This window comes from Mustela lutreola, chromosome 2 (genome assembly GCF_030435805.1).
Source record: "Mustela lutreola isolate mMusLut2 chromosome 2, mMusLut2.pri, whole genome shotgun sequence".
In the NCBI taxonomy this organism is placed as follows: Eukaryota; Metazoa; Chordata; class Mammalia; order Carnivora; family Mustelidae; genus Mustela; species Mustela lutreola.
In genome coordinates, this window is record NC_081291.1 from 149684306 (window position 1) to 149712154 (window position 27849).

The window sequence follows — 27849 nt, forward strand, 5'->3', positions numbered from 1 at the left end:
ATCTTATGAAAAGTCAGTACAAATAGCTATGATCATACAGTTTGGTTTTATGAAGTTCAGCTGTGGGGGTCCCTAAAGTAAGAGCTTTATATGAAGACAGCTGTAGATAATTTTCCTAACTTCTTGGTTCTGTGATAAATCTATTCACTGGGATTCATGCCTTTATCCATGCCTGGATTTTCCAGAAGTATACAAAACACTTTGCATAGGAAATCCTGTATGCAGAGCAACTATTTGACTAGATTGTGTGTGTGTGTATATACATATATATGTCTATGTATGTATATATGTATTTCATGTCTATTTCTTTTTCTATTCTTATCCACAGAAAGGAAAAGACAAAGAGTTTTATCTGCTTGCCACAATATTTGATGAAAATAAAAGTTATCTCTTAGATGAAAATATTGAAACATTTACCACAAAGCCTGAAAATGTGGATAAAGATGATCCAGAGTTCCAAATGTCCAATCAGATGTACTGTAAGGAAACATGCAATTTACAGTATAAAGGCATTAAGCACTTGTTTAATTTCATTAAGTCTAAAGAATTACAGATTAAGAGAGACATACATTTTTCCCCAAGGGTTGGCTAATATATTTCATGTTTCTTTTAAAGATAACTTTCATAACAAAAATATTATCTACTAGGATGATTATGTTAAATTCAATTTATTAAATATTTAACAATGCCTTGTTGGTGTACTATGTTGTTTTAGCTTTTATTAAATGTGAGATAGAATTATCATGTATTTTTTTTACTGCCAAATTAGTGGCTTTGGTGGGTGGAGTGTTTATTGAGTTAGTTAGTTGATTGGTTGGTTGGTTGGTGGGTGCGTGGGTGGGTTTTTGAAGACTGTAAGTGTAGGGAGAAAGGACTGGTCTAGAATCTAAAAACCTGGACTCTGATCTTATCTGTTCCAAATATCAGCTTAATGACACTGGATAAGTAATTACCTCTTTGGCATTAGTTTCTCAAATCTAAAAGGAAGGGATTAACTCAGATAATCTTGAAATTCTTACATGATTGGGCTGCCTTCTGATTAGTCCTTTGGTAAGTTTGAAGGGATGGTAATTATCAATGAATTAAATATTCTTTTCTTTGTCACCAATGTCTTGTAGCCATAAATGGATACATGTATGGAAATCTGCCTGGACTGGATATGTGTTTAGGAGACAACGTTTCATGGCATGTTCTCAGTGTGGGATCAGTAGAAGACTTACATGGGATATATTTTTCAGGAAATACCTTCACTTCCTTAGGATCAAGGGACGACACCATAGCTCTGTTTCCCCACACCTCCCAGACACTTTTTATGACACCCGATTCTGTAGGTAAGTGGAAGGTCTTCTCTTTCATGCTGAAATGTATCCAGATTATGAAAAACAGTATCTTCACATGCACTGAATATTGTTTGTATAGAAAAAAAGGAACCTACATAAACAGTGCCTGCTCCATGTAATTCAGAGGAACAGTAATATATCATTTCCCAGATCACAAAAATCACCTCCATCCCTCTCGGTTTTCTCTTCCTAGGCTCCAGACTCTAAATCAATCCACGCTCCTCCAAAGCAGTGAAGATGCTTTGAAGCATTTTAACCCATTTTCACTCTGTGATCTTCTCTACATCTTACTCTTGCATCCGTTTGTTTCCCAGACCTGCCATCTGCTTTTGCCTTCTCTCTACTCCACTCCTTGAGGGCCTGGCTCTCTAGGGAAATGTTTTCACTTCAGTGAGGTCAATTGCTGCTGGTAAATTTTTAAAATCAGAATACTGTTAGGGGCGTCAGAGGAGCCTCCCCTCTGCTCCGAACCTGAGACCCTCATTTGTAAAATAGGGATTGAAGTAATTTACAATCCACAAAAAGGAATAGATAAGGACCAGGTGAGACAGATGTGGCATAGTAAAGCGCCTGGTATATGTTAGATGTTCAATATTAGTGCCTTCATTATCCTGCAGATCCACCTGCACCAAAATAAAATAAATAAATAAAATAAAAATCCATTCATCTTGGTCAAAAACTACTGAGACCAATCAAATGCTGGCTACACATTAAGCTAGCCACTCCGTAAATGCCTTGGATTGGTATCTGAACTCTCGGTGATAGTGCAGATTCATTCGATTACATTTTCTGCATTTAAAAATTTTTTATTTTACTTTTCAAACAAACAGAACCTGTGATTAAGAGCACTGGGAGGAAAAAAAGAAACCTTTTCCAACACTCATTCTCTCTGCCCTGTGCACTCAATCTGCGGCAAGGGATTTCCTGCCTCTGCCTGCCCCACTTCTTCCTCTCCTTTTCCCGGGAGATGTTTTCCTGGACTTAAGAGAAAAAATGCTTCCTTCTTCCTCTCTTTCCTTAATGAAATCAGCCACAGTAAACCCGTGGAGACACTGCTATGGGTCAAGAGCTGTTCTCCATGGGCATCACCTCATTCTAAACAAGTACTTCTTCCCAAATGCTTGAGTCTGAAGGTTTTGATTCTTGTTCATCTTCCTGAATCCTACCCTTTGCAAAAAGTAACAGCAACAACAGAATTTGGTACAGATGAGACAGAAGAGAGTGTTAGGGGATGAGAAAGGTAGCTTTCAGAAGCAGCGTTGGCATGTGATGACCATAAAATTAGCAAAATCAGAGAAAGAAAACCTGAATTCCAGTGGAATTCATGGCCTGAACCAGGCTGGAGTTTTTGTTGTTGTTGTTGTTGTTGGGTGCTTGCCTGGGGATTTGGAAGTGTGAGTCTGATTGCCTTCCACTTCCGCCACTCCGACCCAAGCCACACGTTATCTCATGGATCACTCTGTAGGGTCCTAACAGGTCTCCTTCCCTCCGCACTTGCCACTGCCATCTGTTCTCAGCACAGCTGCCAGTGTCCTTATTCCACATCAGCTCAAAATCTCACAATGGCTCCCCATTTCAGAGCCACAGACTTTCGGTTGTCCCCAAGAACCCTTGGGACCCAGTCCTCCAACTTGCACCAAGCGTGTCTCCTCTCATCCTTGTTCACTCCACTCCAGACACACGGGACTCTGGAATGGTCTGTAGATACACCAGACAGACCCTCAGCTTGGGGATTTTGCTGCATGTTTCCTCTGCCTGGACTACTCTTGTCCCGGATCCATCTCTCACCTCTCATCTTTGTCCAGGTGTCACCCTCCCATCAAGGCCTTCCCTGGCACCTGGGTGGCTCAGTGGATTAAGCCGCTGCCTTCGGCTCAGGTCATGATCCCAGGGTGCTGGGATCGAGCCCCACATCGGGCTCTCTGCTCAGCGGGGAGCCTCCTTCCTCCTCTCTCTCTGCCTGCCTCTCTGTCTACTTGTGATCCCTCTCCTCTGTCCAATAAATAAATAAAATCTTTAAAAAAAAGATATTGGTCATTGTTCCCTGCCCTGCCACACCCCACCCAGGATTCTCAGTCCTCCTGAGACCAGTCTGCCTTTCACTTCAATCCATAGCACTTCCAACATCCATAAATGTTACCTGCTCTGTTTACAGCAACACCCACCCGGCAATATGAACCCTAAGGGCATGGATTTTTTTTAACCATTTTGTTCACCGGTGTTTCCCAAGTTCCTAGAAATAAGCCTGGCATAAAGAATAAGTACCCGCCAAAGTAATGAAAAAAATAATAAATTTTACTGTATTCCATTTGGGGGTTTGTATCTTCTAGACGACTTCACAGAGAAAAGGAATCGAACATAAAGCTTTATGCATTCTTTTCTGACTCATCTCCAGGAACTTTTGATGTGGTTTGTATGACAGCAGAGCACTATCAAGGAGGCATGAAGCATCAGTACCACGTGAGGCAGTGTGCGGAGGCAAACCCTGATGAAACACAGTATGAGGAAGAGAAAACCATTTATATCGCTGCGGAGGAAGTTGTGTGGGATTATTCTCCTAGCAGGAAGTGGGAGAAACAACTGCAGCATTTACAAAGAAAGAAGTACGGCAGTAGCTTCCGTCTCTAGCCCAGGAGGGTTCGCTGTGGGGTCCTCCCCCCTTTCTTTTCAGTCTCACTCATGTGTGCTGTGTATGAGTTTTCTACGGTATGTGTGTGTGCTGTGCTTGTGCAGGACAGGTGTGTGTGCGTGATACGTGTGAGGCACCTGTGTGGTTAGGATGTGTTCTAAATATAATGTTTATCTATGTATTTTACCTTTGATTATAAATGACTTCAATTCTTTCTGAATATCTGCCTCACTTACTTCTGGGCTTTGTTTCTCGCTGTCTTTCTTTTCACTCCTCTTCCGGAAGTGTGTTACCATCCCGCCTGACCACTCTGAGGTGTCCTAAACATCACTCGAGCTACATTTAACATTGGGCATCAGTCAGATTTCCCTTTTGTCTTCCTTTGTCTCTGTCAATCTGTCTTCTTTCGGGAACCTCAAATTGGAGACCCTTGCTTTTCTTTTTGTAAAACTCGATTTCTGTCTCTGATTTTAACTTTTGCTATATATCTATGTATCAAAACTAAAATTTCCTCTGGAAAACACGTTTTAAAGTACAGAATGAATATCCAGCAATCTTGCCAGTACTGAGAATTTTTTGTTTTTAAGAAGAATTACTTTTCGAGGTAAAGAAGCCTCTAGACATTAATCAATTGTGTTGTTTCAATAAGGAGTTCTTCCATATGAGAATTTGTCGAATTTAATGATTGAATTAACTAACTTTGTGGGTTTTTTGGTTTTGTTTTTATTTCCTTAAAGTGAAACGGACATATATTTGGATAGAATTGGAAAGTTTCTTGGGTCCAAATACAAGAAAGTCCTATACCGTCAATATGATGATATCACATTCAAGAATCAAACAAAGAGAAATGAAGATGAAAAACATCTGGACATACTAGGTATTAATATACGATCAGACTCATCTTCAAGTTTTTCTTCTTGTCCTCGGCCACCAGAGATAACAATCTCTGAGATAACAGTTCTCGACACACATTGAGGTTATTGTCCACCTCCACCTTGACAGTAAAAGTGCCTATGACGTTAATTCTAATTTGTTTGCCAGTAGGCACTTTTACTGGGAAAAGGAAACTGATTCAAGTGTTGTTTCATGGAAACTGAAGAGACGATAGAAAGTTACTCTGGTCAGGTTCAGATTACCTGACTCCTTTCCCGCAGAATTCAAGAACTCTAGAGAGACCTTAGAAGTAGCATTTAGAGATCATTTCCTTGATACTAAAATGAAGCCCAGAAGGCATATGGTAGTGAGGAGGGGGAACTTTTTGTTTAAATTTAAGTGTTTAATTTAAACATTTCAAGTGTTAATATTTAGTTTCATTTGTCTAACAGTGAGCAAAATTACAGCTATTTCTTCTACCCTTGTCAAGTAAGCTAGGAAAACTACAAGCCACCCCAAGCACCTATATGTAGCATTTCCCTAAATCTGGCAGGGTCTGCAGAGGTCACATGATATTATCATATGTCAAATGACATTTCTGTATGTTGCATAGTATTTCCAGAAGTCACATGGCATTTATGCTTAAATTTTATTTGGGTCCTGATAACTCTTTTATTGGAGACTATTTTCTTCTTTTTCTTTTTAAGGTTTTATTTATTTATGTATTTGAGGGAGAGTGCACTCACACACACAGAGGGGGGTGGGGGAGGACCAAAGAGGGGAGGGAGAGGGAGAGAGTCTTAAGCAGACTCTGCATTGAGCGAGGAGCCCAACATGGGGCTTGATCTCACAACCTGAGATCATGACCTGAGCCAAAACCAAGAGTCAGATACTTAAGCGGCTGAGCCACCCAGGGACCTCTATTGAAACTATTTTCTGTTGTGGGACCTGAGAAGATGGGTTTACATGTTGTTGGAGAAACTCATACTCTTCTTGACTCCTCATTAGCCTCCCAAGCTTGTCTGTTTGCGACCCCCAGAAGGAGGTCTGTGCTGTCCAGTTCCCACTTGCTGTTGGGTGGCTCCTGTCTTTAGTAACAGTAGGATGTTAGTTTTTGCTGGGATCCTGGTTGAATGAATCAAGGTAAATAATACAATATGACCTTCTAGATTCCATTCTTATTTATAAAAAAAGAGAAAAATCTTACAGAAAAGGGAAAACAGTTCTCTCCTGTTTGGGAAGGTGGGATGGCCATGGGGACAAAGAGTGGATGTCCCAAGCTAGCATCTCATGTCCAGCAGGCACCTTCAGGGCTCTGATTTCAGTAATTATAGTGCAAGTTTGAAGAAATCCCCATGCTTAATTTATCTCAAAACTGTCTCTGTTTCAGAATTTTTATAGACACTGATATAACTGCTTCTAAATAGAAGATTTAAAATAAAGTTTTTACCTCCACTTCTTGGCCTGGGAGGAAGGGAGAGAGAGTACAATGAAGGGGTCTTCAGGCTTGAGGGAAAAAGAATCATCTTTGGTCAGTAAAAAGGCCTTCCAGCTCCTGCTAACTCTCCACTAAGGTGAAAAGGGAAAAGGATAAAAGGTTTAAGTGATAAGGTTGGTTAAGAAAGAAAATAAAAGATTTCATTTCTAAATTGTGTGTTTTCATAGGCATTAACTGATGCTACTCAAAATAAATGTTCTGAAGACTTAAATTTTCCAGACAAAAACTATGTTTCATAAATCATCAATGATCCACTTGTTAAAAGTGTGTTTTATTTGGCTGCATGTTCAGGAAAAAAGATAAAAATAAGTCGCAGTATAAATACTTAAGAGGACAGAGGATTCATAATCTATAATAAATAACAATTTCCACACATTTTCCTTTTTATATTCCCTAGGTCCTTTAATATTTCTCACTCCTGGTCAAAAAATCCGAATTGTCTTTAAAAATAAAGCCTCAAGACCATATTCGATCCACGCTCATGGAGTGAAAACAAACAATTCCACTGTTGTTCTAACACAGCCAGGTAACTGCTTCAGAAGAGAAAAAAGCTTCACAGCTTTTGTGCAGGACTATGTGCTAATGTCTTTTCTTAAGTATGGGCATAATTCAAGATGAGAGAGACCAGTGGACGAGTAGGAAGGGTCTAAAGAAGGAGTTTGGGAGTGAGTTCCTTTTGCAAGTCTTGAGTTTGCTTCCGGGATGGGTACCATGAGGAAAAACTCCCCCGGGTATACAATTTCTTCTAGAACCACCTTTCCTCCCATCTCTCCACCATTCAGCTGCCAGTATAATAGACTATACTCCAACTCTCCAATTCAAATGCTAAAGTAGGAGTTGAATATACAACGCAGTGTGTGACAAAAGGGGTAGGAAGAGAGAGACACTAAGAGGAAGTCATGAACCTCATGTATTAACATTTCTGTGGTAACACCATTATACAGCATGCATTCTATATACCTCAGACAAAAATAAGTGATTTTTAATTTTATTTATTTATTTGAGAGAGAGAGAGAGCACAAGCAGGGGAAGCAGCAGGCAGAGGCTGAGGGAGAAGCAGTCTCCCCACCAAGCAGGGAACCCCATGTGGGGCTTTATCCCAGGACACTGGGATCATGACCTGAACTGAAGGCAGATGCTTAACTGACTGAACCACCCAGGTGCCCCCAAAACAAATGCTTTTTAATATATGCCCAGGGAGCAGACCCTGAAATGAAAATGTGTGGGCAGATAATGCTCTTGGGATCAAAGGCTATGGAGAGAAAGACAAAGACACAGAATCGGGCACAGGAAGAGCTTATGTAGAGATGCTGCCTCAGCAGAAATCACAGCCATCCCTAGAAGTTCTGAAGAGAGGATGGTCCTCGGTTGCCCTGAGTTGGGGTGAGAAAGCTGGGCCTTTCTGCCCCTGCATCTGTCATTGGATGTAAGCCTGGGTGAGGTGGCTCTCTTCTACTAAGGCTACCTCAGAAGCTGATGGACAGCCTGTGGAGCAATGATTCCTTCATTCTTTTTTTTTTTTTTTTTTTTTTTTTTTAAAATTTTTTATTTTTTATAAACATATATTTTTTATATACATATATTTTTATCCCCAGGTCTGTGAATCACCAGGTTTACACACTTCACAGCACTCACCAAATCACATACCCTCCCCAATGTCCATAATCCCACCCCCTTCTCCCCAACCCCCTCCCCCCGGCAACCCTCAGTTTGTTTTGTGAGATTAAGAGTCACTTATGGTTTGTCTCCCTCCCAATCCCATCTTGTTTCATTTATTCTTCTACCCACTTAAGCCTCCATGTTGCATCACCACTTCCTCATATCAGGGAGATCATATGATAGTTGTCTTTCTCTGCTTGACTTATTTCGCTAAGCATGATACGCTCTAGTTCCATCCACGTTGTTGCAAATGGCAAGATTTCATTTCTTTTGATGGCTGCATAGTATTCCATTGTGTATATATACCACATCTTCTTGATCCATTCATCTGTTGATGGACATCTAGGTTCTTTCCATAGTTTGGCTATTGTGGACATTGCTGCTATAAACATTCGGGTGCATGTGTCCCTTTGGATCACTACATTTGTATCTTTAGGGTAAATACCCAATAGTGCAATTGCTGGGTCATAGGGCAGTTCTATTTTCAACATTTTGAGGAACCTCCATGCTGTTTTCCAGAGTGGCTGCACCAGCTTGCATTCCCACCAACAGTGTAGGAGGGTTCCCCTTTCTCCGCATCCTCGCCAGCATCTGTCATTTCCTGACTTGTTGATTTTAGCCATTCTGACTGGTGTGAGGTGATATCTCATTGTGGTTTTGATTTGTATTTCCCTGATGCCGAGTGATATGGAGCACTTTTTCATGTGTCTGTTCGCCATCTGGATGTCTTCTTTGCAGAAATGTCTGTTCATGTCTTCTGCCCATTTCTTGATTGGATTATTTGTTCTTTGGGTGTTGAGTTTGCTAAGTTCTTTATAGATTCTGGACACTAGTCCTTTATCTGATATGTCGTTTGCAAATATCTTCTCCCATTCTGTCAGTTGTCTTTTGATTTTGTTAACTGTTTCCTTTGCTGTGCAAAAGCTTTTGATCTTGATGAAATCCCAGTAGTTCATTTTTTCCCTTGCTTCCCTTGCCTTTTGCGTTGTTCCTAGGAAGATGTTGCTGCGGCAGAGGTCGAAGAGGTTGCTGCCCGTGTTCTCCTCAAGGATTTTGATGGATTCCTTTCGTACATTGAGGTCCTTCATCCATTTTGAGTCTATTTTTGTGTGTGGTGTAAGGAAATGGTCCAATTTCATTTTTCTGCATGTGGCTGTCCAATTTTCCCAGCACCATTTATTGAAAAGGCTGTCTTTTTTCCATTGGACATTCTTTCCTGCTTTGTCGAAGATTAGTTGACCATAGATTTGAGGGTCTATTTCTGGGCTCTCTATTCTGTTCCATTGATCTATGTGTCTGTTTTTGTGCCAGTACCATGCTGTCTTGATGATGACAGCTTTGTAATAGAGCTTGAAGTCCGGAATTGTGATGCCACCAACGTTGGCTTTCTTTTTCAATATCCCTTTGGCTATTCGAGGTCTTTTCTGGTTCCATATAAATTTTAGAATTATTTGTTCCATTTCTTTGAAAAAGATGGATGGTACTTTGATAGGAATTGCATTAAATGTGTAGATTGCTTTAGGTAGCATAGACATTTTCACAATATTTATTCTTCCAATCCAGGAGCATGGAACATTTTTCCATTTCTTTGTGTCTTCCTCAATTTCTTTCATGAGTACTTTATAGTTTTCTGAGTATAGATTCTGTGTCTCTTTGGTTAGGTTTATTCCTAGGTATCTTATGGTTTTGGATGCAATTGTAAATGGGATTGACTCCTTAATATCTCTTTCTTCTGTCTTGCTCTTGGTGTAGAGAAATGCAACTGATTTCTGTGCATTGATTTTATATCCTGACACTTTACTGAATTCCTGTATAAGTTCTAGCAGTTTTGGAGTGGAGTCTTTTGGGTTTTCCACATATAGTATCATATCATCTGCGAAGAGTGATAATTTGACTTCTTCTTTGCCGATTTGGATGCCTTTAATTTCCTTTTGTTGTCTGATTGCTGAGGCTAAGACCTCTAGTACGATGTTGAATAGCAGTGGTGATAATGGACATCCCTGCCGTGTTCCTGACCTTAGCGGAAAAGCTTTCAGTTTTTCTCCATTGAGAATGATATTTGCGGTGGGTTTTTCATAGATGGCTTTGATGATATTGAGGTATGTGCCCTCTATCCCTACACTTTGAAGAGTTTTGATCAGGAAGGGATGTTGTACTTTGTCAAATGCTTTTTCAGCATCTATTGAGAGTATCATATGGTTCTTGTTCTTACTTTTATTGATGTGTTGTATCACATTGACTGATTTGCGGATGTTGAACCAACCTTGCAGCCCTGGAATAAATCCCACTTGGTCGTGGTGAATAATCTTTTTAATGTACTGTTGAATCCGATTGGCTAGTATTTTGTTGAGTATTTTCGCATCTGTGTTCATCAAGGATATCGGTCTATAGCTCTCTTTTTTGGTGGGATCCTTGTCTGGTTTTGGGATCAAGGTGATGCTGGCCTCATAAAATGAGTTTGGAAGTTTTCCTTCCATTTCTATTTTTTGGAACAGTTTCAGGAGAATAGGAATTAGTTCTTCTTTAAATGTTTGGTAGAATTCCCCCGGGAAGCCGTCTGGCCCTGGGCTTTTGTTTGTTTGGAGATTTTTAATGACTGTTTCAATCTCCTTACTGGTTATGGGTCTGTTCAGGCTTTCTATTTCTTCATGGTTCAGTTGTGGTAGTTTATATGTTTCTAGGAATGCATCCATTTCTTCCAGATTGTCAAATTTATTGCCGTAGAGTTGCTCATAGTATGTTCTTATAATAGTTTGTATTTCCTTGGTGTTAGTTGTGATCTCTCCTCTTTCATTCATGATTTTATTTATTTGGGTCCTTTCTCTTTTCTTTTTGATAAGTCGGGCCAGGGGTTTATCAATTTTATTAATTCTTTCAAAGAACCAGCTCCTAGTTTCGTTGATTTGTTCTATTGTTTTTTTGGTTTCTATTTCATTGATTTCTGCTCTGATCTTTATGATTTCTCTTCTCCTGCTGGGCTTAGGGTTTCTTTCTTGTTCTTTCTCCAGCTCCTTTAGGTGTAGGGTTAGGTTGTGTACCTGAGACCTTTCTTGTTTCTTGAGAAAGGCTTGTACCGCTATATATTTTCCTCTCAGGACTGCCTTTGTTGTGTCCCACAGATTTTGAACCGTTGTATTTTCATTATCATTTGTTTCCATGATTTTTTTCAATTCTTCTTTAATTTCCCGGTTGACCCATTCATTCTTTAGAAGGATACTGTTTAGTCTCCATGTATTTGGGTTCTTTCCAAACTTCCTTTTGTGGTTGAGTTCTAGCTTTAGAGCATTGTGGTCTGAAAATATGCAGGGAATGATCCCAATCTTTTGATACCGGTTGAGTCCTGATTTAGGACCGAGGATGTGATCTATTCTGGAGAATGTTCCATGTGCACTAGAGAAGAATGTGTATTCTGTTGCTTTGGGATGAAATATTCTGAATATATCTGTGATGTCCATCTGGTCCAGTGTGTCATTTAAGGCCTTTATTTCCTTGCTGATCTTTTGCTTGGATGACCTGTCCATTTCAGTGAGGGGAGTGTTAAAGTCCCCTACTATTATTGTATTGTTGTTGATGTGTTTCTTTGATTTTGTTATTAATTGGTTTATATAGTTGGCTGCTCCCACGTTGGGGGCATAGATATTTAAAATTGTTAAATCTTCTTGTTGGACAGACCCTTTGAGTATGATATAGTGTCCTTCCTCATCTCTTATTACAGTCTTTGGCTTAAAATCTAATTGATCTGATATAAGGATTGCCACTCCTGCTTTCTTCTGATGTCCATTAGCATGGTAAATTGTTTTCCACCCCCTCACTTTAAATCTGGAGGTGTCTTCGGGCTTAAAATGTGTTTCTTGGAGGCAACATATAGATGGGTTTTGTTTTTTTATCCATTCTGATACCCTGTGTCTTTTGACAGGGGCATTTAGCCCATTCACATTCAGGGTAAGTATTGAGAGATATGAATTTAGTGCCATTGTATTGCCTGTAAGGTGACTGTTACTGTATATGGTCTCTGTTCCTTTCTGATCTACCACTTGTAGGCTCTCTCTTTGCTTAGAGGACCCCTTTCAATATTTCCTGTAGAGCTGGTTTGGTATTTGCAAATTCTTTCAGTTGTTGTTTGTCCTGGAAGCTTTTAATCTCTCCTTCTATTTTCAATGATAGCCTAGCTGGATATAGTATTCTTGGCTGCATGTTTTTCTCGTTTAGTGCTCTGAAAATATCATGCCAGCTCTTTCTGGCCTGCCAGGTCTCTGTGGATAAGTCAGCTGCCAATCTAATATTTTTACCATTGTATGTTACAGACTTCTTTTCCCGGGCTGCTTTCAGGATTTTCTCTTTGTCATTGAGACTTGTAAATTTTACTATTAGGTGACGGGGTGTGGGCCTATTCTTATTGATTTTGAGGGGCATTCTCTGAACCTCCTGAATTTTGATGCTCGTTCCCTTTGCCATATTGGGGAAATTCTCCCCAATAATTCTCTCCAGTATACCTTCTGCTCCCCTCTCACTTTCTTCTTCTTCTGGAATCCCAATTATTCTAATGTTGTTTCGTCTTATGGTGTCACTTATTTCTCGAATTCTCCCCTCGTGGTCCAGTAGCTGTTTGTCCCTCTTTTGATCAGCTTCTTTATTCTCTGTCATTTGGTCTTCTATATCACTAATTCTTTCTTCTGCCTCATTTATCCTAGCAGTGAGAGCCTCCATTTTTGATTGCACCTCATTAATAGCTTTTTTGATTTCAACTTGGTTAGATTTTAGTTCTTTTATTTCTCCAGAAAGGGCTTTTATATCTCTCGAGAGGGTTTCTCTAATATCTTCCATGCCTTTTTCGAGCCCGGCTAGAACCTTGAGAATTGTCATTCTGAACTCTAGATCTGACATATTACCGATGTCTGTATTGATTAGGTCCCTAGCCTTCGGTACTGCCTCTTGTTCTTTTTTTTGTGGTGAATTTTTACGTCTTGTCATTTTGTCCAGATAAGAGTAAATGAAGGGGCAAGTAAAATACTAAAAGGGTGGCAACAACCCCAGGAAAATATGCTTTAGCCAAATTAGAAGAGATCCAAAATCATGAGTGGGGAGAAAGGGGATAAAAAGAGGTTCAAAAAGGAAGAAAGAAAAAAGAAAAAAAAAAAAAAAAGAAAAGAAAAGAAAAGAATTTTTTTTAAAAAAGAAAACACCTAAGAAAAATGTAAAAAATATATATATATATATTAGATAAACTAGTAAAAAATCGTTAAAAAAGAAAAAGGTAACAGTTAAAAAAAAAAAATTTTACCCGAAGGCGAGAAAAAAAAAAAAATGAAAAAGAAAAAATTAAATTAACTGCAAGACTAAAAAAAATCACAGGAAAAAAGCCATGAGTTCCGTGCTTGGCTTTCTCCTCCTCTGGAATTCTGCTGCTCTCCTTGGTATTGAAACCGCACTCCTTTGTAGGTGAACTTGGTCTCGGCTGGATTTCTTGTTGATCTTCTGGGGGAGGGGCCTGTTGTAGTGATTCTCAAGTGTCTTTGCCCCAGGCGGAATTACACCGCCCTTACCCGGGGCCGGGGTGAGTAATCCGCTCGGGTTTGCTTTCAGGAGCTTTTGTTCCCTGAGCGCTTTCTGTAGAGTTCCGGAGGACGGGAATACAAATGGCGGCCTCCTGGTCTCCGGCCCGGAGGAGCCGAGAGCCCAGGGCCCCACTCCTCAGGGCGCCCTCAGAGAACAGCGCCCAGTTACTCCCGTCTGCCTGACCTCCGGCCGCGCTCCGAGCTCACCGAGCCTGCGACCGGTTCAAGGTAACACGGAGCTGCGAGCTTACTGTCGGCTCTGTCTCTGTAGCCGGCTTTCCCGTTCCAATACCCGCAAGCTCTGCGACACTCAGACACCCCCGATCCTTCTGTGACCCTGCGGGACCTGAGGCCATGCTGACCCCGCGTGGGCTTCGCCCCGGTTTAGCCTCTGGAGCGATGTCCCTCAGCGGAACAGACTTTTAAAAGTCCTGATTTTGTGCGCGGTTGCTCCGCCGCTTGCCGGGAGCCGGCCCCTCCCCCCGGGGTCTATCTTCCCGTCGCTTTGGATTCACTTCTCCGCCGGTCCTACCTTTCAGAAAGTGGTTGTTTTTCTGTTTCCAGAATTGCTGTTCTTCTTCTCTTCGATCTGCCGATGGATTTTCAGGTGTTTGCAATCTTTAGATAAGCTATCTAGCTGATCTCCGGCTAGCTGAAGCAGTCTCAGCTTGCTACTTCTCCGCCATCTTGACTCCTCCCCTCTGATTCCTTCATTCTTAAAGGGGAACCTGAATGTCTACCGTAGTTGACTACCAAAACAAGGAGTTCTGGGAATTAAGGATATCAAGGAAAGAGCCAAATTCAGAAAGGAAAGATGCACGGGGTAGAGGGATGAAAGAGACATTTTGATGGCAGGTGAAATATTCCCTTTTGGATTTAAAAAAAAAAAAAAAAGATAGTCCCATGGTAGTGCCAACATGAATCTCCTACCAAGAGAGTTTGCAAGTCAGCATTCTGTTTTCATTAGTCAGAGAAGGATTCCATTGCGTACATTCCACAAACACTTCTGGGTTCCTGCTGTGCTCAGGCCCTGTGCGGTGAGCTGGAAGGAGAGGGCTGGTACTAAGTTGTTAAAGACTCAGAAGCAGGGAAGTTGGGGATAGGATCAAGTTAGCAGAGATGCTTAGGAAAATTAATTTAAGCCTCTGGAAGTGGGAGACGCAGGATTATATAGCAAAGCACAGGAGTAGAAGGAGGTGTCCAAAAAAACTTCTCTGAAATAGGCAAGAGTATAGGATTTAGATTCCATAGGGCTAATGCAAATGCTCTGGGAAGAGGGAAGAGGCCCATGTGATCTATAAACTAGAAGGTTCAGAGCTGGAATTCAAAGCAAGTCTGTCGTGTTGCAAAGCCTGCATTATCTTCACCACAATAATATTTGTTGAACACATGAGTTCAATATGTAATGGCTGACATTTTTCAATGGCAAAATCACTGTAAGGTTTTTGATTCAGTAACCCAGAGGTGGTGAGAGGCAGCAGTGTGAGTTATGTCAACTTCACCCTGTGACCCGAGCAATGCCTAATTTGGACCATCTTGTCTAATCCCTAAATTCCCATTTTATGTGCAGGAGGAAACAGAGGCTCAGAAACTATAAACATGTTGACCAAGACCACAGAGCTAGGAGGGGTAGAGCCAGAAGTGGAAACTAGGACTCTGTCACCTAATATGTGGATAGCTTCAGGGTTTGCTTGTTATCTCCCTAAAAACATGGGCTTTAAAAGATTCTGTATATAAACACTGTATTTGTCTATTTTAGGAGAGATCCAAACATACATTTGGCAGATTCCAGAAAGAACTGGTCCTGCCTCAAAGGACTTTGAGTGCATACCTTGGTTTTACTACTCGACTGGGGATGTGGTTAAGGTAAACGTTAAGTCATCCTTTTTTTTCTATCTCCTCTTGGAAATTATAATGAAAGAAAGAAGGAATTGATTTGTGTTTTAAAAAAGAATCTTAGTTCTATGTAATCTTTCATTTAAGTGACCTGAATCCTGCTCAGCTTTTAATTCAACAGATGTTTGCTTTTTCCAAGAGCAAGATCATTGCGTTATGATTACTTCAATTCATGGTATTTTCTAAAATGTCACTGTGAATTGGAAAATATAATAATATCCTCTGCTTTGCTTTGTTATATTTGGATTATAGAAAACAAAGTATGGAGTTAAAAGTCTCTGATAAATGAGAAATAAACATATATAGATGTATATAGCTTTTTAAAACCATCAATGCTGGCGTTCAATTTATTTTCACTTAACAACAACAACAACAGTCTTGTCTCCAAACTTTTAGTTATTTTGGCCTGCTCTCTGCCTAGAACAAGAATCTACACAGACACTCAACCCCAAACCAAAATGAGTATAAACAAACCAAGGCTCCTAGCCGGAAGCGGCTCTGGGGGCAGAGGCGTTGCATGGCCAAGGATCCGAGACCTTTAGACTTTGCTGCCCGCCAAATCCAAGGCCAAGAAATTATAATTAAAAACAAAGCTCTGGGTTTTTGTTTTTTATTTCAAAAATAGAGCTAAATCCACTGAGGAATGTGACTAAAATCCCTCTCAGGAGTTAGTTGTTCTCGTCAGACTTCAGCTCGAATGAGTGAGATGACTGTTTTTACTCAGTCAAGGATTTAACATGTCAAACATTTTCTTAGTTGCAGACTTAGAATCCTAATGACTACAAACTCACGATCTGAACTCGTTAGAATTCAACCTTTATTCTACTCATTTCACTGGTTGGGGGACATTTTTAGTTTTGGCACAGTTGGTAATCTTGCTTTGCCTCTTCAGGATCTTAACAGCGGACTGGTAGGCCCTTTGATCGTGTGTCGCAAAAACACCAAAGCCAGCATAGTTCACCGTGTGCTCCACTTTATGATTTTTGATGAGAACAAATCCTGGTACTTTGAAGAAAATGTCAACACCTATTCTTCAGATCCAAACAACATAGACAGGAATGATGAACAGTTTGACCTCAGCAACCAAATGCACGGTAATGTCCACTAGCTGCTTCAACAGCTGGAACCTCTACGATGTTTCATACAAAGGAAACAGGGGAGGGTTCACACTTACCAGACTCGGCAGTTTAGAGAAGGCAATCACATAGGACTGTGGCGTAGATCACGTGGCCCAGGCTGGCAAATTTTTCCATAAAGGGCCAGAGAGTAAAGAGTGTAGACTTGTAAACCACACAGTCTCTACCATAGGCTATATTTTACTTTGCCATGGGGCACAAGGGCACTCACAGATAATATATAAAGAAATGGAAGTGGCTGTGAGCCAATATAAAACTTCATTTATGGACACTGAAGTTTGTTTTTTTCATAAAGTTTTCACATGTTGGGAAACATTCTTTTTTGTTTTTTTTTTTTAATCACTTAGAAATTTAAAACCCATCCTGCACTCAGGGGCCAGAGAGAAACAGGAAGTAAGAGGGCTGGATCTGGCCTAAGAGCTGTAGACTTAGCTGCAGGGCAAATTCCAATGCTTCCGGAACCACACAGGTGATGTAAAACCGAGAATACCAGCTATCATTTCTGAATATCCTTCAGAAATGATATTCTAAGTCTCTTACCTGGACAGACACAGGGAGAGGTGGGGCTTGTGGCAAATTGGTGAGCACATGGTCTCATCCAATTTCCCACCAGGCAGACCGTTAAAAAACCCCATGCTCACCTACCAAAATTCTTTTGTCGATGGCTTGTGAATAGGCATGTCCTGTTTATGTCCCCCTGCCCATCTAGAATCATAGTAATGAGCCAATTATTCAAAGAACAAGCACATAAACAATCTCACTTGATCACAGTCACATTCAGTCAGACTTCTGGTCCCAGTCCTTTCACGGGTGGAAGCTCCGGGATGCAACTAGGTAAGGGATCCTTAAGTAAGGCAAACCCAAATGTGATCTTTTTCAACTTCTTCATTTTCTTCCCCCAAGATACATACAGTAAATTTGAAATTAATTGAAGGACTGCATCTTTGCTACCCATCATCTTTTAATATGCCTCGTGGAGGGCACAGAGCACCACACTGGTGCTGAGGAGATACGAAGGCCAGGAAGATGAGGCGTCTTCTCTCAAGCGGTTCACAGCACAGGGCTGGCCCATTTCTGCTGACCTGGAAGGGTGGGGGTGGGGGGGGTGCTGGAACAGAAATATCAACACAGTGCTGTGTTTTAAATTCTTATTTCCAAGACGGTCTTCCTGAAGGGGAGAGGATTTTGAGTTGAATATTTAAAGATGCATGGGAGTCTGTCTAGTAAAGAGGGAGGGGGGTGACATTCCAAGTAGATAGAAGAATGTGACCTAAGAAAAAAAGAAAAGCCCACAGAATTGTGCAAGAGCTTGAATACCCTGTTAAGAATTTAGACACAATCTAAACTGGGGTTTCTCAAGCTTGCCACTCTTCATATTTTCCGTCTGGTAACTATTGGGAGGGGGTTGTCCTTGTGCATCATAAGATGTTCAGCAGCCTGCTTACCCTCTGGCCCTGGGAAGTCAGTAACACCTTTCCCCAAGTTGTGCAACTCAGAATATCTCCAGGCACTGCCATAAATGTCCCCTGCAGGACAAAATCCAGTTAAAGACCACTGTGCAGAAGGCACCAAAGGCACCAGACGAGGGAACAGTAAGTAGAGGTGCATACTCTAGGAACTGCTTTGGCGATCAGCCAGGCCTTCATGCTCCAGGCCTAGTCTGAGCAGCATCAAGCATCGCTTGGGAGCTTGTTAGGAATGCAGAATTTCAGACGAAACAGATCTAGTAATTCATAATCTGCACTGGAATAAGATTCTCGGGATACATGCACATTAAAGTCTAAGAATCACAGTCTAAAGAAGTCTCCTAGTTTTTTCTATTTCTAGTGTATCCCTCCATCAGCTAAAAGTGTTAGAACCCAACCTCCATAGATATAGGGTTATAAATTAGATATTTGTACCACTGTATTAAAGCATTTTTGGCATTTCAACAGATGAACACAAAATAGAAAAGTAAAAAGGAGTTAATAATTATTATAAAAATATTTTATTTATATTTATCTTAATATTTAATTATTAAATATTAAACATAATATTTATTAAAATAAATTATTTATATATAATTAAATATAATATTAATTACATAATTTATATAAATAATATATAATTTATATGGTTTATATATAACTCCATATCATTTATATAATTTTATATAGATTAATATAATCTATATATGTAAATTTAAATATTTTATATTTATATATTGATATAAATGATCAATATCATATAAATATTATAATTAATATATTATTATATATTATAGAATTAATGTATAATTTAGTATATATGTATGCATTAATATTAAAACATAGTATTAATATATTATACTTATATTATATATTATATATTAATATATTATAATTTATAATTCAATTATATTAATTATTACATATTAATATATTACACATATTAATATTAATATGTTACATACTAGTATCGTTACATGTTATATTACTGTTATATATGTTAATACAATATTATATAGGATTACATTATATTATAATAATTTTATATATTATATCATATATTTAATTATATATTAAGTTAAAATTAACTTATATATTATACATAAATTATATTATATATTAACTTAATATATAATATGTAATTATATATTAGTGATGACTAAATTATATAATTGATTATATATAATTATTTGTATATATAATTACATGCATATATAAAATACATAAATTATATATTATACCTATAATTAAATTAATATTTTTTTCCTATTACTCTTTGGAAACCGCAGCTATAGAGGATTAGAGCTAGAGAGAGAGACCCCAGCTCAAAGGCCATTCTACTCATACCTGTGACAGATCATGAAGGTCTGAATACAGCAAAGAACACACTCAATTTCTAAGCCTCTTATGATCACTTTAAACATACTTTAAATATATAGACACATTTAAATATCCATCAATTTATGTATCCATAGTGGTGAGATATTCTAGTGCAACCCAATTACTTAAAGCAAGCTCAACTCCTCATTTCCTGAAGCAAGAAAAACTCCCTGGAATTAGACTCATCCAAATAAATGGATGGTTTGGTCATGTTTAACAGCTTCCTTAGAAGGAATTTAACTTTCACATGGCCTCTGAAAACACATATGATACTTTCTATGAGGTGTTTTTTTAAAGCCTACATTATTTTATTTTTTATAATTTCGGTTTTTTTTTTTTAAGATTTTATTTATTTATTTGACAGACAGAGATCACAAGTAGGCAGAGAGGCAGGCAGAGAGAGAGGAGGGGAAGCAGGCTCCCCGCTGAGCAGAGAGCCTGATGTGGGGCTCAATCGCAGGACCCTGGGATCATGACCTGAGCCGAAGGCAGAGGCTTTAACCCACTGAGCCACCTAGGTGCCCCAAACCTACATTATTTTAAATCTTTGTTGAATATAATACATTGTGTCCCTCCACAGCAATTAATGGAAGAATGTTTGGAAATAACCAAGGTCTGACGTTCCATGTTGGGGATGAAGTGAATTGGTATCTGATTGGCATGGGGAGTGAATCTGACCTGCACACGGTTCACTTTCACGGCCACAGCTTTGAATACACGGTAAGAGCCCTGGGCAGTGTCACCTAATTATTGTTGTGTCTTGTGAAGCAGTTATGGGGGCAGCGTGGCAGGATAACAGAACTAGAAAGGAAATGACCCAGCCAGAACTGAAGTTCAACACCTACAATCTGTAACATACCGGGTACATGTAAATAATTATACATTTAGCTCTTTGTATCCCGTGGACACTCAGAAAGTGCTTATGAATGCAGGAAGGGCACTTCTCACTCTAACCTGGTGTTACCTGATAGGTAAATAAGACTTCTATAATCATCTCGAGTTTCACCCTTTCTATCCCAACTTTTGTTTTCAAACCCTTAGTAACTTAAGAGAAAAACAATTGGAACACATACATTTTGCCACACTTTCTTTCTCCATTTTTCTGGACCCCATTTAAAGTAAATTGCAAACATCATGGTTCTTCCCCTAAGTACTAAATAAAGTCATGTGCATCCTAAGACTAAAGAATTTCTGCCCCATTGTGCTAACATTATCACACCCCATGTTAACATTAATTCAATAGTATAATCTATCATATAATCCATCAAATAGTCCCAGTTATCCCCAAAATGCTCTTTCTAATGATTTTGTTTTGTTTTTAATTCAGGATCTAATCAGCTATACATAGCATTTGGTTGTCATTGTCATATCTCTCCTAAAATAAGTGATTTTTTTTTTCTCGATCCTTCATGGCATTTCATTTTTGAAGGGTCCAGGCCAGTTGCTGACCATTGTAGAATGTCCCATATTCTGCCATGGTCTGATAGTTTCCTCGTGATCAGAGCCATGTCAAACATTCTTGACATGAACAGCACATAAGTGATATTATGTGCTTTCCATGTGACACCAAGAGGTACATGATGATAAGAGGTACTGACATTGTTTGGGCTGTTTGATAAATTTATTGGGATGATCCCTACTATTTTTCTCCATTTATAAAAACATCATTTTCCCCTTGTAATTAATAAGCAAACTGTGAAGTGATTTTTTTAAACATACCTTATTCTCCAACTATATTTTGCCTTGTAGTTTTAAAAAGGATTTATTGATGAGTGTTTCTGGAATCAATTTTTACACTAGGAGTTATAAATGGTAACTTTCTAATTCTTTCATTCCTTCAGCATTTGTTATAACATAAAAATGCAGAATTAGGTGACAATTGGCTTTATGGTAACCTTTTAAAATAACTATCTTCATCTTTTTCTCTTGTATGTATTCTTAGTCTATTTCTCTGTCTCAATAGCTTTTCCCCCATCTCACCTTCATACTCTTTACTGGAGTTGTTTCACTGACCATCTTTTCCTGGACATCTCTCTAATTTATTAAAAATATTTTAAGGTTTATTCTTTCCCTTTTCAGTGTCCAGGTTAGTGTCACTTATTTACTTAAGAAGCATCTTCTTTATCTCTTCATCCTCATTCCTTATATACACATTAATGTACAATTGAGGACCAATTATATTTCATGCATTTGATACCTCATTTAGTTCAGCCACTTGGCATGATACAGTTCAACTTTTGGCGTTGATAAAAGTTTCACATAAAGCTTTCCTAGATTCTAGGAGCACCTGGGTGGCTCAGATGGTTAAGCCTCTGCTTTCAGCTCAGGTCATGATCCCAGAGTCCTGGGACTGAGACCTGCATCAGGCTCCCTGCTTAGTGGGGAGCCTGCTTCTCCCTTTCCCTCTGCTTCTCCCCCTGCTTGTGCTCTTTCTCTCTCTCTCTCTGTCAAATAAATAAATAAAATCTTTAAAAAAAAAAAAAAAAAAGCTTTCCTGGATTCTAGATGTATTATATTAGCTTCTGTAATGCTCAGCCTCAGACAAATTCGATGAGTCTGTATGACTTGATTTGCACCAAGCTTTATCAGTGTGCTGCTTTCTTTTCTGTCCTTTAATGAACACATTTATTCCTCTTAAACTTATTTGTTTTGGCTTAAAAACTATTTTTATTATTCGAGGGAACTTTACATGACAAAGTAGACAGAATAATATAATGATCTCCTTTACCTTCTACCCAGGGCCAACAATCATGACCTTCTCCTATTGCCACCCACATTCCTTGTGTTTTTGAAGGAAAAGCCTTGATACAAGGGTTGTTATTCATAAGTGTTTACATTAGATTTTTAGGATTACAACAAAAGAGAGAGATTTAAACTCCGGGTATAGTTTTTAAGTGCGTTTAATGTTTAGTTCAGATTAGTTCAGTTTGGCAAGTGCTTCTGACATTCCTAGAACCATGCCAAGCATTGAGTGGAGAGAAAATCAAGAATTAGCTCTACATAAATGATTATAAGGCATCAAATTAAGTGGAATTTGTGGTACCATTTCTATAATGTTAATTAAAGCTAACCTTGATTAAGTACTTCTTATGTGCCAAATGCTATGCTTAGTTCTTTGCATGGATTTCTCATCGAGCCTTCCCACAGATAGGCACTATTTTATCACTGTTTCATAAGGGAATGAAATGAAGGATTAATAAGATGAAGAACTTTCCGATAATCAATAATTAGTAGAAGTAGGATTTGAACCCCCAGCTCTCACTCGAGAGTCCCTCACTCTCTACCTCTTCACAAAATTGCTCTTTTCGAAACAATCCTATTAAATTTAAGAAACAAAATGAACAAACAAAGAAAAAAAAAGAGACGAACAGGAAACCAGACTCTTAAATACAGAGAGGAACTGGTGGTTGCCGGAGAGGAGGTGGGCGGGAGGGTGAGTGAAATAAGGGAGATTGAGAGTTCGCTGATCATGATGAGCACTGAGAAAGGTATAGAATTGTTGAATCGCTATATTGTGCATCTGAAACTAATGTACACCATATGTTAATTATACTTGAATTTAAAAACAAGAATAATCCTATTCCTAGTACCAGCAGCTATCAGTTCTAGCCACTCACTCTTTTTTTTTTGTTTTTAAGGATTTTATTTATTTATTTGACAGATCACAAGGAGGCAGAAAGGCAGACAGAGGGAGAGGAGGAAGCAGGCTCCGTGCTGAGCAGAGAGCCGGATGAGGGGCTCCATTCCAGGACCCTGAGATCATGACCTGAGCTGAAGGCAGAGGCTTAACCCACTGAGCCACCCAAGTACCCCTAGCCACTCACTCTTAACCTCCCTCAGATGATCACAAATAGTCTTCCCCTCCCTTGAAGTGAAATTTAATTACTCTAGCATTAATGCAGCCTCTGGGCTTTACTCTCTAGATCTCCTGAGTATAGCAAAGCAGCCCTCTAGGGTTACTCACTTCCCTGAGGCTGTGATCTCCCTTGATGCCAGGGCTCCAGGTACATGGTGTATTGACTGGTGACTGGAACACTGTCAATTCTTAGTTAAAATTGTTTAGTATTGTTCTCTAAATTTCTGACATCTTAGAAATGGATCCCTGCCCCCCATCTTATTGTCACTGTAGATGCAAAATTAATCTTCCTAAATAAAAATGGCTCAGGCCCCAATCTACAGCTGGTAGAAAACACTCTGCCTCTCTGCTCTCTATTTTCCAGTATCTCCCACTCTCACTTCGTGCTTCTGCTCACCTCCCTTACCTCTCGCCTCACATGGCTGGCATTTTCTCATCTCTGTGCATCTCCAGAATGGAACACACCCCCATTTCCTCTAACTCCCCTTAACAACCACAAAAACAAGGCCACCATGGGTCATAGACGCTTGGTGAAATTTTGGAGGTAGATGAAGAGTTTTCCCCCCAATACTACACAGTGAAAGCATTTACCATTTGATTTAAACAACCCTGTCTTCAGTTATCCCTCTACCATGCATTACTGTGAAACACGGGCTCTCCACCTTTTTCTCTTACACTCAGTACTTCTTTCCTCACACTCTTCCTCTCCAGATTTGCTTAACATCTGTCCTCTCCTCAAATTATTCCAGACCCCATCTTGAGCTGCACTCTTCAACATGCCCCCATCCTCCAAGTACCTCCCATTGCATTATTCAGAGCAATTCATCTTCCTATGCTCTTCCAAATCCATCCTGATCCAGCCAGGCCTGGCCCTGGGACTTCATTTTTCAAAATCAAAGTAGCCTGCAGAGGAGGTAGTCTTCTGAACATCTGGTTCTCTGCTTAGGAGAACAAATAGCCCCTAAGGCCCTCAGTCTTCAGTTCTGACCCCGGAAGGCAGATGAGCTCCTCTCTTTCCTGTAACCATGAGTTTTCCTGATTAGCTACACCTCAAGAAATGGTCATCTCACATCCCCAACATCCTTAGTTAGAAATACTTCAGTTAAAATTTTTGGGATTTGTAAGACCGGATGTTGTCTGAAATCTAGAGCTTTCTTCTGCAGGAGGCACTGATAAGGTTTCCAACACCAGGAATGATACAAGATCCCTTTAGAATGAGATGTTTCTCTGTGGCCTATCCCTGAAATGTTCTCAGACTTTCTCCTCCTTGAAACCCTCACTTGTACTCGGAAGAGAAGTGCAATGGCACCTAATGTTTTCAAATTGTTGTCTAACAAAGTATTTTAGAATTTATAGGGTATATAAATGACTAATACCTTTTGTAAGTTATTTAATGGTGTTTTGTCTCCTTATTGAGGATACGGGAATCTATCGCTCTGACGTTTATGACCTTCCTCCTGGAGTATATCAGACTGTAAAAATGTATGCAAGAGATGTTGGGACCTGGTTATTTCATTGCCATGTTAGTGTTCACATTGAGGCTGGAATGGAAAGCACTTACACTGTAATCGAATGAAAAGGTAAGCTAAATTAATTTGAAGTGATCATATTTAAATTAACTATATTTATATAAGGATATCTGACTCACTGAACATTTATATGATCTGACACACTATTCATTTAAAGATTGCTGTTTTGAAGAATACCTAGGTGGCTCAGTTGGTTAAGCATCCAACTCTTGATTTCAGCTCAAGTCATGATCTCAGGATCATGAGATGGAGCCCTACATTAGGCTCTACACTCAGTTGGGAGTCTACTTGAGATTCTCTCTCTCTCTCTCTCCCTTTGTCTCTCCCACCCACCACTCTCTCTCTCATTCTCTTTCTCTCTCTAAAAGACATAAATAAATCTCAAAAAACCTCAAAGATTACTGTTTTGAGATGACCAAGAAACTCTGGTATTATCTTCTTTCTCAAACTTAGATAACCATTTCTAATCTGATAAAAGATACTTTAGAGTTATATGCGTTATTTACAGACTCTTATAACATACACATAAGGATTTGAACAATTTATAGAAGATGAAACACAAATGGCTATTGAGCCTATAAAGATATCTAACCTTGCTAATAATCAAATCACTTAAACATTGTATTTAAACAACAGATACAATTGTTGAGTAAGGAAGCTATTGATTTGGCAAAGATTTCTTTTTTCAAAGATAATATCAATAACAGTGTGGTATTGAGTGAGGTAGGTACCTTACATATACTCTGGTAGAATTATAAAGTGTTTTCACAACTCTTGAAAAAAACTAAATAATGATTACATATTTTTTCATATTCAAATTACACTTTATTTCTTCTTATTCCCTTCTCTTCTCTAACACATTTTACTACTAACAACTTTAGGATGAAAATAATATCTTTCTTTCTAAGATTTTCATCAGTTCCTTAATTACTTAGGCTCTCCATGAAGTTATTACCCTTTTGGTCTCTTGATATAATGATTTAATATTCTGACTCAGTTACTTCTTAGAAAATCATGAAACTTTCTTTTCCACAGCCTAAATATCTTTCTGATATGAATGTTGACAAGACCATGAGCAGAGCTAAAGCTACTGAAGAAGAGATGAAGGAATCCAGGGCCTGGCTGAAGTCTCATGGCAATCTACCTGGAAAACAAGCTTGAAATACATTTTTTTTTTTGTCAGTTTTATGTGTGAGCTTCCTCTTTCTGTCAACTGTGCCACGGCGGTAGAGTCTATAGTGGTGTAACAAGGTTTTCAACACATAGTGAAGGGAGTGGGCAAGAGGAACAAAGATAGCAGGTACAATCTGAAGTCTAGCTCAGAAAGAAAATACACAATCCAAGACTAAACTACACCATCCGTAAGTGTGGAAAAAAAAAAGAAAAAAGAAAGAAAGAGAAGAAATGCTTATAGCATGGTTGAAAATTTGAGTCAGTATTTAAAATGCAAATTCATGTATTATTATTAGACTGAAGCTTATAGAATGTGTAAATGACAGTTTTCCAGAACTAAGAATAAGGTCTCATGCTCTGTCTTTGTATCTGGCAATATTAACATTTGGGATGTGTTCTGCTACAAGTAACAGAAAACCCAGCTAAGCTAACTGAAACTAAAGCCAGCTAAGAAGATTACCAATGGTGTTTGTGGCAAACTTTTTAAGTAATCTAGGAGGCTGCTAGGGTTGGTCCAGTAACTTGATGGTGCAAGGGCCAGTTTCTTTAATGTCCTTGGCATTTCCCTCATGACTATTGCCTCATGATTGCAAGATGGTTGCTGCAACTCCAAATATTGCATATATACTGAAGGTAGAGAAGAAGGTAAAAAGAGTAGCACCAACCACATATTCTTTTTTTTTATCAGAAAAGTAAGTCTTCTGAGGAGACCCTGCCAACTTCTTCTGTCTCATTGGTCAAACCCCTACTCTCTGGCTATTCCTAACAGCAAGGAAGGCTGGGAAAGAGATTTTGTAGCCTCTGTAGAGGAAATAACAAGAAGAGGGGACTACAAATGTCTTGTGGGTTGTCTAAAAAACAGCTTATGCCTTAGACAGTAAGAATATTTAAAATCAGAAATTAGTTAAATAAAAGGGTTCAACATGAGAATTGAAACCAAAGCCATACTTTTCATTTTTTCTTACTTACAACTTCTTAACTTCACAAGTAATACATAAATACCCAGAATCTTATCAGACAAATCCCTGACACCATTTCATTTTACCCCAAAGTACTCCAGCTTGTGTCTCCAGAAAAGTACTTCTAAAAATTAATATGCTAATAATGCTATGATAACACTGGACAAAATTAACAATACTACTTCACTCTATGCTATTGAAACTAATAAGAACCTGCAAAATATGGATGAAACTAGCCACCCCTTTTTCCCATGAGAAGCATCCCTTTCTGAGAATTTTAAAGGTGCGCCTGATAAAACTACACCATTGTGTAAGAAATTGCTAAAGCTGTTGTCCAAATCTCACCAAAAGTAATACTTAACTTCATCTACTCATTCACTTATGAACACAATCTTAGACTCTGGGATTCAGAGATGGACAGGAGTCATTGTGTTGTAAAATGTACCCTAATTTAATGGATACATGAAGTATGATTTGATGAATGGAGTTGTATGGAAAGGTAGTCAATGGCATACATCTTAACAGGAACAGTTGAAGACGAAGAATGCATCAGTGGGATGTTTCTCCTGCACAACTATTGGAAGGTCCTCTCATTGTAATGATGAGTACCCATCATTTCAACAGAAATATTGTTAGTGCAAAACTTTTTTTAAAAAGGAATATGCTTTAGGAATATACACTTTCTTGGCCAAATTCTATACTTACCAAGAAAATTTTGTTCCACAACTTGATTTTCTAAGAAGATCTATAACCAAATTTTTTAAAAGATCAATAATATATGGCACATCTGATTGGCTCAGGTGGTAGAGTATGCAACTCTTGATCTCATGAGGGTCAAGTTCCATGTTGAGTATAGAGATCACTAAAAAAAAAAAAAATGAAATTAAAAAAATAAAAGAC

The 27849-nt window shown here is 38.9% G+C and overlaps 1 protein-coding gene across 1 annotated transcript in view; it reads left to right on the top strand.

Annotated features, from left to right (window-relative positions):
• Positions 1 to 25979, top strand: part of LOC131825015 (ceruloplasmin-like) — a 37196-nt gene extending 11217 nt beyond the window's left edge. The window contains exons 10-19 of the mRNA XM_059163807.1: positions 329 to 479; positions 1119 to 1331; positions 3736 to 3943; positions 4707 to 4846; positions 6738 to 6866; positions 15314 to 15420; positions 16343 to 16544; positions 20013 to 20152; positions 24706 to 24868; positions 25853 to 25979. Of these exons, the coding sequence (XP_059019790.1) occupies positions 329 to 479; positions 1119 to 1331; positions 3736 to 3943; positions 4707 to 4846; positions 6738 to 6866; positions 15314 to 15420; positions 16343 to 16544; positions 20013 to 20152; positions 24706 to 24864 (1449 nt within the window). The 3' untranslated portion in view covers positions 24865 to 24868; positions 25853 to 25979. The remainder of the gene's footprint in view (positions 1 to 328; positions 480 to 1118; positions 1332 to 3735; positions 3944 to 4706; positions 4847 to 6737; positions 6867 to 15313; positions 15421 to 16342; positions 16545 to 20012; positions 20153 to 24705; positions 24869 to 25852) is intronic.
• The last annotated feature ends 1870 nt before the right edge of the window (positions 25980 to 27849 follow it).